The sequence below is a fragment of the Mytilus galloprovincialis genome, chromosome 5 (genome assembly GCF_965363235.1).
Source record: "Mytilus galloprovincialis chromosome 5, xbMytGall1.hap1.1, whole genome shotgun sequence".
In the NCBI taxonomy this organism is placed as follows: domain Eukaryota; kingdom Metazoa; phylum Mollusca; class Bivalvia; order Mytilida; family Mytilidae; genus Mytilus; species Mytilus galloprovincialis.
In genome coordinates, this window is record NC_134842.1 from 9,825,600 (window position 1) to 9,839,890 (window position 14,291).

The window sequence follows — 14,291 nt, forward strand, 5'->3', positions numbered from 1 at the left end:
TCAAAATTATCGTTATGTTAGTGTCTTGGAATCTTTCATCAAATGGAAACATATCATTGATTTCTTTCCCCCTTACGTATGTTCTCCTGAAACAACATGTGAAAAAATTATCTTTGTCCAAGTGTATTTGAAATGGCAGGTAATTGTCTCATTGTCAACCCCTTGTTTTATTAACATGAAAAAAATGTTACCTGTGAAAAGAGACGAAATACGAATTAGTACATATTTCCAATGTGTCCCCCTGTTTACTAAACAAAGGCCAAAGGACAAAGCCATGTTCTATTAGACCTTATCCATATTTTGAAATATGTGACAATGAACTATTAACGTTTTACAACTATGTCTTCTCTTTTGTTGTGTCATTTTTAAATGCAGTAACAGATTAACTCCACACCCATCATTTTTCCCATACTAAAATATGAATATCCCCGAGGAACCAGTAATGACGCACCTAACGTTGTGTTTGTCTCTACATTTAATCTACCATTTAAAAGAATTAGAAAAACGGAACAGAATGAAAGATTGATCACTTGTTAAAATATTTCAATCATTAAACAGTTTATTTTTGAAACAGTAATAGCAATAAAAATCATGTTTGCTAACATTACAAACGGACTGTCAACCTTATGATGGGTACCAGTAATGACGCACTGTAAACAAACCAGTAAAAAACACTTGCACGTACCTGATGTTCGAATAAATGCTTCAATCCGGATAATTTAAAGTTAACACTATTAAAAAAAATCAATTTTATTAACAAATTTTGACATTTACAGTCACTTTTATGATCATGTTGATAGCAACACATTTTTTTACATTAATTTGATTGTAAGTTGTATTTTATTTCAAATCTTATATTAAATTGTTCAAAATTTATCAAAGTGACATATATATTCCAAATACTTGAAAATATGAAGTAATTGCATTCATAAATCAACATTGACAATAATACATTTATCAATGTATACTTCATACAATGAATGAAAAAAATCGATAAACCATAGAAAATTATATAAGCGATGATCATTTGTTTTACAGTGATTTGCGCTTAAATGTAAAACCATGTCTCATGACAGTCACATGGTTTGAAAAACACAAACTGGGGAAGCATGCGCCTACATACTTTTACCGATAAAAGTGGAGTTAGGACTGATAATCATTTGGGGAAGGGTAGATGGTTTTTGACCTTAATAAAATGGCGGAAATTGCACTATCTTTTATAATTCAAGCAATAATAACATTTCTGGACAGAGTTTTAGGCATCTATGTTGTAGTCATATGACCTTCACCATCATGTTATGAATAGTAATTATCAATGACGTCACAGCTTTTGTTTAGAAATATAAAACCCAAAACTAAATTGGTGCGTCATTTCTGGTCCGCGTCAAAACAGGTACCAAGACGATATATAAAATTGATTTATTATGTAATTTTCAGCTACTGTAAGTTTCAAATTAATTGGATAAAATTTATAGTAAAGTAAAAGTAAAGTAAAGTAATCTTTATTTAAAGTCGGGTTGCATATATACATAATAACAATGAACATGAGCTCTTAAGAGCTCTTTAACCGACTGATATTAATAAACAAAACATACATGTAATAACATCAGATACACATACAACACAAACATACAGACATCACATATATATATTAATACATAGATAGCACATGCAGAATAAAAGCTAAGCAAGATAGATTAGAACAAATGTCTAATATCAGCACATATACAGTAGCACATAGTATTTATATAACAGTAGCACATGCAAACTTAAACACTTTAAGCACAAACAAAAGACTGCATGCAGCTACAGCAAAGGTAATGCATAAGCAAAAGAAATAAATGGCTAAATAAAAAATAAAAATAACTGCAAAAAAATAAAACATAAAAAAAACCAAACAAACAGCAGGATTCATCAAAGCCAAAGGTCTGAGATAATTAGTAAGAACTTTATGAAGAACGTCACATTAGAGTCTCCTGTAATATTACATTTATAGACATTTGAAGATCTAAATCTGTGCAGCCCATTGCTTGTTGAAAAGGGTAGAAAAGCACTTTTTAAAATAAAAAAAATTAATTGCATACCTGTAAACCTGTGACAATTATGCAGGCCATGACCTGCATTGAAGAATCAAATCTCAGGTCATAACGCGTACAAACTTTTCCGAGCTGAATTTCAGTATTTATGGTACATTTTCTTATAATGTATATCAAAGATACCAAAACATCAATGCATGTTCAGTTTGTTAAGTCATTTTAAATCTTATTAAATAATATGAGGCAGGCATTACCTGTGAATGGGGACGAAGTTTGTTTAAATTATTTTTTTTGTAACTTTTAAAAATATTTGTTAAAAAAAAGAAATGGAAATACTGTAACGTTTCCGATTTTGGTTCTGTTGTTAGGGATTTTACTTGTGACGTTATTTAAGTTATGACGTCATGTTCAATGTAAACAAAGAAACGCAATGCATCAGGTAACGTTTATTCATAGACAAAGAATGATTAAAAATGAAATATTAGTATTGTGTTCCTTGAGTTCCTATATTTTACTAGACTAATCAAAGTCTCACGACAACAAGACCGGAAGAAGGAAGCAGAGTTATGTGTTCTGTGCAGATCCGGAAATTAAAAAACCTGACAAAAAAAAATTGAAAGATTTTGAGTTCATTAGTACAATGAAAAATTCGGGAAATTTTCCCGATTTTTTTTTTTTTTTTTTTTTTATTGGATTTTCTACTGTAATAGGGGACTTCGTCCCCATATTATTTCATTGCACTTTTAATGATTTATATAAATTTGTGTAACTCAGTCTTATGTGCTTTACTTTTTGAGAAAACACTAGAATTTAATGTAATTCTTAAATGTTTGAGACTATTGACTATGTAGCCTTGAACCTTAATATTTCTCACTTATTAAGGAAATTAGACTATGATAAAATATAGTAATACAGTTAAAGGAAGTATAAATGTAAAAATTAATTTTCAACTTTTTTTTAAAAATTGTATAAAGGTATAAAAATAATGAAGTCAAGTAAAGCCATGCACTTAATGGGTCACTTAATTTGACAGTTTACATAGCTAGATGAACTTCCTGTTCATGAAAGAATTACGAATTTTCCGGTATTTCAAAGGAATATTACTTATGAAATCAATCTCAAGGCTAAGAAATACGGGTGAAATCGGGTCATTTTCGGAATTCCCGGGTTAATTCAATGACCCGGCGGGTGTTCCGGGTGATCCCTCAGACATGTGAAAATCTCGGGTCACAACCGCAGAATACGGGTCAGTTGACAGGTATGTAATTGGACTGAATAACCAATGCAAGCTGTTAGAAAATTATTTGACTCCCTAGTTGTGCCTATTGCTCTATACGGTAGTGAAGTATGGGGAATAGGCAAACAACACAGGGATTCAGATCCCTTTGAACACTTGCAGTATAAATTTAGCCGAGCTGAATAGATTGCCTTTATCTACCAGAATAGAAATATTGGCTTCATATACTAGAGTTAAATAATTCACTTGCCCTAAAAATATATTTATAAAGCAACTGAAAAAATAACTCTTGGATAATAAATATGAAAAATCTTATTTCAAGACTTGGATTTCATTTTATTAATTAATCTAAATCCTATTGATATTAAAATGTATTTAAAACCCATTCAAGAGAGAATCAACAATATAGCCTTCAAGAAGCAAAAGACTGACATAACCATTTATTGTCAATGTTTTAGTGCAAATAAAGTTATCTTATCTTATTAAATGAAAACATTTTAGAAAATTAAAATGATGGTAAAGTGTATCAAGCAGATAGCAATTTCTAAAAACCATATCTTTACCTTAATTATCTTTATCAGTGTAATAATAAATGAGAGAGAAAAAAATTACAATGAAATTAGTCCAGAAAAAACAAATACATGAACTGTACATCACCTCTACAATATATAGGTATTACTGACAAAGAAAACATGTCTTCTAGTAAAACAATACTAGCTATTTACATGTAGTGCTGGAAATATATTATATAGACACATTAATAATATTAACATGATATATTTAAGCCTTATTAAAGCATATATCCTCTTTGGTTGTATGATATTGTCAGGTTGTTGTCTCTGACATTATACTGACATTTCATATGGTTTTCTTATGGGATAATAATTTATCAAAGAATGCATTGCTACAATATATAGTGTTTTTTTTGTGTTTTTTTATAACATAGAGTCAATTAAATATATATTTTGTATTAATAAAGTTTGACATCCAGATCGCATAAATTTATTTTTCAACTTCTTTTTTGTTTTTAGAAGAAACTGGAACATCCATAAGTAGTCAGTTGGTCATTATTTTGGACACCAATCCAGTATGGTGGGGCAAATGTGGATCTCTTGGAGATGGACAAGGTGTAAGTAAAACCTTAGAATATAGTCAGATGGACAAGGTGTAAGTAAAACCTTAGAATATAGTCAGATGGACAAGGTGTAAGTAAAACCTTAAGATATAGTAAAGAGCAATTATAACATTGTATAAAGTTATGTTGTCAATTTTATTAGTCCGAGATTACTCTGACCTCCAACAGCTGTTTTACCAGACAAGCTGGGGCCGAGGGACCATTGCAGCCCCAGCTTGTCTGGTGAAACAACCGTTGGACGTCAGAGTAATCTTGGACTAGAATTTTATATGTTAGTCAGTAAAAAGTATTTAGTTCAGAGTTACAAATAAAACATTTTGGTGAATGTTGGATGGTTCACTGACAAAGACTGATCTGTTCATGTGTATAAATCAAATTTTCTAACTAGATTGTCTTGTAATATTTTTGAAGACTGTATAGTCTTTAGCTTTGATAAAATACAGAATTCCAGACTTCCAGTATGGATGCAAAAGAGTCGTTTTACAGCAATAAAAAAAATCTGCCTTTGAAAATACAGATGTCAGACTCAGAAATGATACATTTTCACACATTGTTATTCATCATCTTTACTTCTTAAAGGGGTATTTCCCTTTTAAATTAGTTTACAATTAACTAGTTTTCACATTATGGGTGCAAAATAGTTTTCAAAAGTCTTCATTTTACATATATGTTTATCTCAGAAATCACACATATAAATCAAATATTTATTAATTCTGTGCAATTTTACACATTCATTGAATTTCTTACCATTTGAATTTTAGATAAGTCTAACAAAGTGTTTGGAAAGTGTTATGGTATTTGCCAACTCACATTTGATGATGAGCAGCTTGAATGATTTATCAGTTATTGCAGCACATACAAATAAAAGGTTGGAAAAAAATTCAGACACAGAATTATGTACAGGAAATATTGCAACGTATGCTTTTCCTTTGTTTCTCATATATGTTTTCAAACATATCAAAAACATATGGAAGCAAATTTTGTCTGGGTTTCTCAGTTAAGCTCTCTGTTGAGTGTCATTCCAGAGCACCTAAGTCTCCCCCACCCTAGACTTTGTCTGGCTGTTTGACAATCTCGGACTAATTTCCATTTACAATTGTTCTTAAATATTTCTGAATTAAAGAAAGTTTAAAAGAAATATACTCATGTAATTAAATGTATAAACACCAAATAAAGTACCGTACCTCACTCAGAATATTTACAGAAAATTAGGGAAAACAGTTATACAACTGTTGTTCTTTCGCTTTTAATTTTTCAAGTGGATTTTGCGTCATAACTAAAGGCAATAGTAGTATACTGCTGTTCGAAACTCATAAATCGATAGATAAAAAAACAAATCTGGGTTACAAACTAAAACTGAGGGAAACGCATCAAATATAAGAGGAGAACAACAACACAACATTAAAATGTAACACACATAGAATTGAACTACAACATAACAATGGCCATTTTCCTGACTTGGTACAGGACATTTTAAGAAAAAAATGGTGGGTTGCATAAAAAGTGATAAAAATTCACCTTATCTTTTTTTCCATCTCAGTTTCTGAATCTTATTTGATTATTAAATATAAAACTACTGAGGTTTGGTATGTATACCAATGAGAAAATTATCTACCAGAGACTAAGTTATGAGGATTTTAACAATTACAGTATTGACTTCAATTATAAAACCAAAGCAATTACAGATATTCATTATATATTGGCCGATTTTTCTTTGAAAATGATATCATTCAAAGTACATCCAAAATGATTGTATATGAATATATTATTAAAAGTTTCAAAAGGGAGATATGGTTCGATTTGGGAGAAATATGTTTAGAATGATAAATCAAATCTTACTTTTATGTTTCAGTGTTATGTTATACCCTAACAGAACTAATACATCAACAGAATCGTCATCAAATGATGGAAGATATGAATTATTCTGTAGAATGAATGAACAAATAAAAGACGAAGTGAAAACAATTGTATTACAAAATATGGAAGGAGCTTTTTATTCAGACTCATTAATAGCTGGTGCTATGGCCATTGGTCTTTGCTATTTAAATAGAATTGAAAAAGAAAATGAATTTAAAGAAGGGACTACATCTTCAAGGATATTGGTCATAAAAGGTTCGGAAGATAATCCTGAACAGTATATGAATCTTATGAATGCCGTATTTACAGCACAGAAACAAAATGTCGTTATAGACGCCTGTATATTAGACAATGACTCAGGACTGTTACAGCAGGCTTGTGATATTACTGGTGGTATATATCTAAAAATACCACAAATTACAGGATTACTGCAATATTTACTGGTAAGGTTAGATTTAGAAATACATGTAAAAGTGTTTTTATTTTTAAATTCTAAGCTTCTGAACTTTTTACATGTTTAAGGGGCACTAGCTGTCAAATTCATGTTCACCAATATGACTCAAATTCTAATATTTGATTTATAACAATGTTAAATATGTATCCAAATTATAAAAAAGTCTTAAAACAAACAATTTACAGGGCATGGGTTCGATAAAATGTAGCTTCAGTTTGTGTGTTTTTTAGTCTATACGCCATCTAATTAACTATCGAGGTGAATTCCAATGGCCAAATAAGCAATATAAACATAAACATAGATATAAATAGATATAGAAACTCGTGCAATTGGATTTTACTAGGTCTGTTTAATTTCATACAATAAAAATATATAGTAATCATCCTTTTTTTCCTATATAAGAATATTATTTTTTGTGGATCGAACCACTAAGTCATCAAATGATTTACCTTTGTTTCACTTTCAATGTTGACATTCTTTTCCTTTAAAAAACAGAACAAAGACAGTTCATGAGTTATTCTCCTGTAGCTAAGGGGTTAAATTGAAGTTCACATTAATACTGATTCCATGAGATTGAATTATTCACTTGCAAGTGAATAATTCATCATCAAAGTTTCTTAGCTTATTTTGACAAAATTGAACTGGCTGCTAAAAGCAAATGATTATTTCACTTTTTTACAATCATAAATGATTGAACAAAAAAAAAATGTATTTTCGATTTTTTCTATAACTCGTAGTTAGTGCCCCTTTAATGGTCATATGGTAGGTGCCTGAAAGTTTTAAATCATGATTTTGCAATAATGTTTATTGTTTAGGGTTATAAAGAAAATCTACATTAAATAAAATCAACTTAAAGAAAATTTAACTAAACCAAGCACTGATTTAAGAAAGAGCATACATGTATTGGTCTTCACAAACGTATCAGACAAACATTGATTTAAGGAAGAGCATACATGTATTGGTCTTGACAAATGTATCAGACAAGCATTGATTTAAGGAAGAGCATACATGTATTGGTCTTCACAAACGTATCAGACAAACATTGATTTAAGGAAGAGCATACATGTATTGGTCTTGACAAATGTATCAGACAAGCATTGATTTAAGGAAGAGCATACATGTATTGGTCTTCACAAACGTATCAGACAAACATTGATTTAAGGAAGAGCATACATGTATTGGTCTTGACAAACGTATCAGACATGTGTCTTTTAGTCATTCAATCAGATATTCCTTTGAAAAATGTAATCATCCTGGCCCTGCATGTACATGATGTTTAAGTACTGAGTATTTTTCCACCTTAAATTAGAATAAAAGAGCTCAAGTTTCTACAAGTATATTTTATTTGAAATTTGAAGCTTAAAAAATCATATTGCCCAGTATTACCCAGTATTACCCATTTCTGGGAGTATTGCCCAGCCCGGGAATACCCGGGTTTTTCCGCCCAGTAAAATCCAGGCGGGTAATACTTTGCCAACCCTGCAAATTTCCGTACCAATTAAATTCAATACATTTGTTTATGTATATTTTGAGAATTACATTTGATATCGAAGACGGATTATTTCAATAAGCTTCAGAAAACAACAAAGTAAACTCATTCAAAATGAAAGTAGATTAAATAATTGGTTGTAAAGTAAAGGTACAGTCAGAACTATAATATATTAGTCAACCAATTTAGCAAGTCCAATTCTTTTGAGCTTCTTTTACAGGAAACTATACATGGTATTTTAGAATATGTTTGGACTTTTTTTCAGTGGGTATTTTTACCAGACCCCCTAGAAAGACCAAAACTGTCATTGCCACCTAAAGTACAAGTGGACTATAGAGCAGCATGTTTCTGTCACAGGAATCTCATTGATATAGGCTATGTCTGCTCAGTATGCTTATCAAGTAAGTAAAATATGTCTGCTAAGTATGCTTATCAAGTAAGTAAAATATGTCTGCTCAGTATGTTTATCAAGTATGTAAAATATGTCTGCTCAGTATGCTCATCAAGTAAATAAAATATGTCTGCTCAGTATGTTTATCAAGTATGTAAAATATGTCTACTCAGTCTGTTTATCAAGTAAGTAAAATATGTCTGCTCAGTATGTTTATCAAGTATGTAAAATATGTCTGCTCAGTATGCTCATCAAGTAAATAAAATATGTCTGCTCAGTATGTTTATCAAGTAAGTAAAATATGTCTGCTCAGTATGTTTATCAAGTATGTAAAATATGTCTACTCAGTCTGTTTATCAAGTATGTAAAATATGTCTGCTCAGTATGTTTATCAAGTATGTAAAATGTGTCTGCTCAGTATGCTCATCAAGTATGTAAAATGTGTCTGCTCAGTATGCTTATCAAGTAAGTAAAATATGTCTGCTCAGTCTGTTTATCAAGTAAGTAAAATTTGTCTGCTCAGTCTGTTTATCAAGTATGTAAAATATGTCTGCTCAGTATGTTTATCAAGTATGTAAAATATGTCTGCTCAGTATGTTTATCAAGTATGTAAAATGTGTCTGCTCAGTATGCTTATCAAGTAAGTAAAATATGTCTGCTCAGTATGTTTATCAAGTATGTAAAATATGTCTGCTCAGTATGCTTATCAAGTAAGTAAAATATGTCTGCTAAGTATGCTTATCAAGTAAGTAAAATATGTCTGCTCAGTATGTTTATCAAGTATGTAAAATATGTCTGCTCAGTATGCTCATCAAGTAAATAAAATATGTCTGCTCAGTATGTTTATCAAGTATGTAAAATATGTCTGCTCAGTATGCTCATCAAGTAAATAAAATATGTCTGCTCAGTATGTTTATCAAGTATGTAAAATATGTCTACTCAGTCTGTTTATCAAGTAAGTAAAATATGTCTGCTCAGTATGTTTATCAAGTATGTAAAATATGTCTGCTCAGTATGCTCATCAAGTAAATAAAATATGTCTGCTCTGTATGTTTATCAAGTAAGTAAAATATGTCTGCTCAGTATGTTTATCAAGTATGTAAAATATGTCTACTCAGTCTGTTTATCAAGTATGTAAAATATGTCTGCTCAGTATGTTTATCAATTATGTAAAATGTGTCTGCTCAGTATGCTTATCAAGTAAGTAAAATGTGTCTGCTCAGTATGCTTATCAAGTAAGTAAAATATGTCTGCTCAGTCTGTTTATCAAGTAAGTAAAATATGTCTGCTCAGTCTGTTTATCAAGTATGTAAAATATGTCTGCTCAGTATGTTTATCAAGTATGTAAAATATGTCTGCTCAGTATGTTTATCAAGTATGTAAAATGTGTCTGCTCAGTATGCTTATCAAGTAAGTAAAATATGTCTGCTCAGTATGTTTATCAAGTATGTAAAATATGTCTGCTCAGTATGCTTATCAAGTAAGTAAAATATGTCTGCTAAGTATGCTTATCAAGTAAGTAAATTATGTCTGCTCAGTATGTTTATCAAGTATGTAAAATATGACTGCTCAGTATGCTCATCAAGTAATTAAAATATGTCTGCTCAGTATGTTTATCAAGTATGTAAAATATGTCTACTCAGTCTGTTAATCAAGTAAGTAAAATATGTCTGCTCAGTCTGTTTATCAAGTATGTAAAATATGTCTGCTCAGTATGTTTATCAAGTATGTAAAATATGTCTGCTCAGTATGTTTATCAAGTATGTAAAATGTGTTTGCTCAGTATGCTTATCAAGTAAGTAAAATATGTCTGCTCAGTATGTTTATCAAGTATGTAAAATATGTCTGCTCAGTCTGTCTATCAAGTATGTAAAATGTGTCTGCTCAGTATGTTTATCAAGTATGTAAAATATGTCTGCTCAATATGTTTATCAAGTAAGACAATATTTATGGCATTTATATAGACAGTGTACAGCATGTAAAGTGTTGGATTTCCTGTAAATAAAGCCATTTATGAAACAAGCAATTATAACAACCACTGTCAGAAAGAGTTGTTGCTTTTTTGAACCATGCTTAATTGAAGCATTCAAAAAGCCTAAAAATGTTATGTTTTTCAGCCTAAAGTGGAGTTATGTGAAGCCAAACTATTCAGGTGTGAAGGGCAAGAACAATGTTTTATAGAATTTTCTTGTTTATATTAACATAAAGATGATATTTACATTAATAAGAGTAATGGAAGAAACAACTTATTTGAATTAATTACCATATTGAAATTTTATTTCACAAATACCTAGACCTATAAGCATGATAAGTATCAACATTGAATTTATTATTTTATATTTCAGTATTCTGTACCTTTAGTCCAATCTGTCCGACATGCCAGTAAGTAACAGGTTTTTCTCTCTATCTGTTTTCCCTGTATCTTTATATAACTGTCATTAGATATTAGAAGATGTGGTATAAGTGCCAATGAGACAACTCTCCATCCATGTCACATTTGTAAAAAGAAACCATAATAGGTCAAAAAACAGTCTTCAACATGGAGTATTAACTCACACTGAACAGCAGGCTAATAAGGGCCCCAACAATGACAAGTGTAAAACCATTCAAAATGACTGTATCTGTTTGATGCTATGAAAACACCTTTATTGATTAGTTTATGCTCCTGATATAGGGTACCAGTAGGGATCACACCCTGGATTTCAAGTCTTCTATTTTAATAATACCTACTTTTCATATCAGAGGACAATAAAATTTGAAACAAATTAAGTGGGTGATTTATTATTTATACTGCAATTGTGCAATCTTTGCAGTCAAATTGCATTGACTTTTTATATTTGTGATGAACAGACACTGACTGTATAGTGCCTTGTTTTTGTCGAGCCTGCAACTTTTGTTGCAGAAAGCTCGACATAGGGATAGTGATCCGGCTGCTGCGGCTACGGCAGCGGTGTTAGCTAACTTCTTAAAAGGTTAATATTTTAGAAGGGGAAAGACCTGGATGCTTCATACTTTGTATATAGATGCCTCATGTTACGAAGTTTCCGTCAGTCACATGTCCAATGTCCTTGACCTCATTTTCATGGTTCAGTGACCACTTGAAAAAAAAGTTCAGAATTTTTGTTATGTTGAATTCTCTCTTATTATAAGTAATAGGATAACTATATTTGGTATGTGCGTACCTTGCAAGGTCCTCATTCCCGTCAGACAGTTTTCACTTGACCTCGACCTCATTTCATGGATCAGTGAACAAGGTTAAGTTTTGGTGGTCAAGTCCATATCTCAGATACTATAAGCAATAGGGCTAGTATATTTGGTGTATGGAAGGACTGGAAGGTGTACTTGTCCAACTGGCAGCTGTCATCTGACCTTGACCCCATTTTCATGGTTCAGTGGTTATACTCAACTGTTATAGTTAAGTTTTTGTGTTCTGGTCTGTTTTTCTCATACTTTATGCAATAGGTCTACTATATTTGTTGTATGAAATGATTGTAAGGTGTACATGTCTAGCGGGCAGATGTCATCTGACTTTGCCTCATTTTCATGGTTCAGTGGTCAAAGTTAAGTTTTTAAGTTTTGGTCTTTTTATCTAATATTATATGCCAAAGGTCAACTATATTTGGTGTATGGAAATATATTATGATCTATATGTCAGTCCGGCAGGTTTTATTTGACCATGACCTCAATTGCATGGTTCATTGCACAGTGTTAAGTTTTTGTGTTTTGGTCTATTTTTCTTAAACTATAAGTAATAGGTCAACTATATTTGTTGTATGGAAGCTTTGTTAGCTGTACATGTCTGCCTGGCATGGTTCATCTGACCTTGACCTCATTTTCATGGTTCATTGGTCTTTGTTTAGCTATCTTGGTTAATGTTAAGTTTATGTGACAGTTGTAATAAAGCTTTATACTTAGGACTATCAACATAATATCAATGATTAGTAAAGAAGGCGAGACATTTCAGTGTGTGCACTCTTGTGTTTATTACATATCATTAAGTGTAAGGTTTTCAGTTGTAAATACAAAGGAGTAGGTTCGGTAAGGGCCGATTTTGGCCTCAAATTTCAGGTTTATCTGACGAAAGATTTTGGACACTTTTTAAACTCTGAAGTGTCTATTTCAGTTGATTCAATTAGTTTATGTGAAAGATTTTAACTGATTTACTCATTAAAAACGCTCCGTTTCAAGCTTAAATATGAAAAATCTATCAAATATGCAAACCAATGGCACTTTTCAGATGGTTTTTGTCAAACATGAAAGTGGCCGAATCCGTGTTCATCTTCAATCTTTATATATGTAGTGTATTATCATCGAATACAACTGACATTTTAATATTAAAAATGAACACAATGTGGTCACTTTCATTTAATACGGAAAACGTCTTAAATTCAACTAAAATGTTAAACTGTGAAGATTTCAGTAATTTAGCATGACTTAATGATGCTAGTGCCCGATATATGTACATTGTATTGTCAAAAACAGCCCATATTTATGTAGCAGAAGCATTCTACTTTCCAATAAATAACTAAAAGTTTACATTTTAACAATTTTGTAAAACTGCTATATTTTGGGGCCAAAAAGGGGTCTTACTGGACCTACTCCTTTAAAACTCAAGTGTTAACTGCCAACTTCACAGTTCTGTTTGAAGATAAACAATTTCATCAATTTATTTAAATGAAGATTTCTGCACTTTTAAATTGATTGATATTTATTTTTCATTTTTTTATTTCAGAACATCATTTAAATTCCTTGCCCCACCAAAGATGTTAAAGAAAAGGAGTAAGAAACCACCAACCTAAGAAATCAAGATTAGACAGTTTATAACAGGACATGAAATCTTATTAACAAAACCAGATCTGAATCAATGAATAGTACTGATATTGTCTTGCCTAATAAAATTAAAATGACTCTTCATTAGTGTTTCTTTATTTAAGACTTATTTACATTACTGTATTGTAATTTACTTATGGCCCAATGCAATATCACTAGAAGGTACTTTTTTATAGAGTTTGCTTTCTTTTAAATACTTAAAATGCTATTAAAAATAGATACATTAGAGGCCGTCTCATCTAAAAGTACATGAGAGACACAAACAAGCAAAAGCTTTATTTCTGTCAGCAACACACTTACACTTTGTCTGATTTTTAGTGATCTCCTATTATATTCTCAAAATCTTTGAAATCATGGGAGTTATTTATTAATGCAAATGGGATTGCATTCCTGAGGTTTCTGTACAATTGATTGGATGACGAATCAGGTCTTGTAAACATATGCAGGTCACTGGGTCATATGCATTAATCAACTCCCAAAATTATATGCACAGAGAATGCAATAATGCAGTCACTTGAAAATTGTTTTAAGGTAGATCATAAGTATAGACTTTTTGAGACAGAATGTTATTACATTGTATAATTTGCCAAAATGAAGATTTTACTATGCTTTTTTCAAAAATATAATAAAAAGTATGGGTCACTGTGCTATTTTTCTAGCTAAGAGTCGTTGAAAATTGCCTAACTTTGATTAGATTGTTAATGAAAAAGCACATTTGTGTGCATAAAAAAATTCTATTAGATAGAATTTTGAAATAAAGTGTGAGAAGATAGGTTTTATTATGTGCATAAAAAAAATTTATTAGATAGAATTTTGAAATAAAGTGTGAGAAGATAGGTTTTATTATGTGCATAAAAAAAAT

The 14,291-nt window shown here is 30.9% G+C and overlaps 1 protein-coding gene across 2 annotated transcripts; it reads left to right on the top strand.

Annotated features, from left to right (window-relative positions):
- Positions 1-8: 8 nt before the first annotated feature.
- LOC143075108 (general transcription factor IIH subunit 3-like) lies at positions 9-13,511 on the top strand. 2 transcript variants are annotated; one of them, XM_076250406.1, is made up of 7 exons: positions 9-139; positions 4,305-4,402; positions 5,170-5,276; positions 6,261-6,708; positions 8,474-8,609; positions 10,945-10,981; positions 13,332-13,511. In XM_076250406.1, exons 1-7 carry the CDS (start codon positions 133-135, stop codon positions 13,396-13,398), a joined length of 900 nt encoding a protein of 299 aa, XP_076106521.1. In that variant the 5' UTR covers positions 9-132; the 3' UTR covers positions 13,399-13,511. The 2 variants fall into 2 exon arrangements, with proteins under 2 accessions (XP_076106521.1, XP_076106522.1); XM_076250407.1 differs by lacking the exons at positions 9-139; positions 4,305-4,402 and adding an exon at positions 4,443-4,478.
- The last annotated feature ends 780 nt before the right edge of the window (positions 13,512-14,291 follow it).

What these genes read in the sequence shown, in the direction of transcription:
- LOC143075108 (XM_076250406.1), top strand. An exon ending in GATTACTGCAATATTTACTG is followed by an intron (nt 6,709 to 8,473) that starts GTAAGGTTAGAT and finishes ACTTTTTTTCAG; the next exon opens with TGGGTATTTTTACCAGACCC. An exon ending in CTGCTCAGTATGCTTATCAA is followed by an intron (nt 8,610 to 10,944) that starts GTAAGTAAAATA and finishes TTTATATTTCAG; the next exon opens with TATTCTGTACCTTTAGTCCA.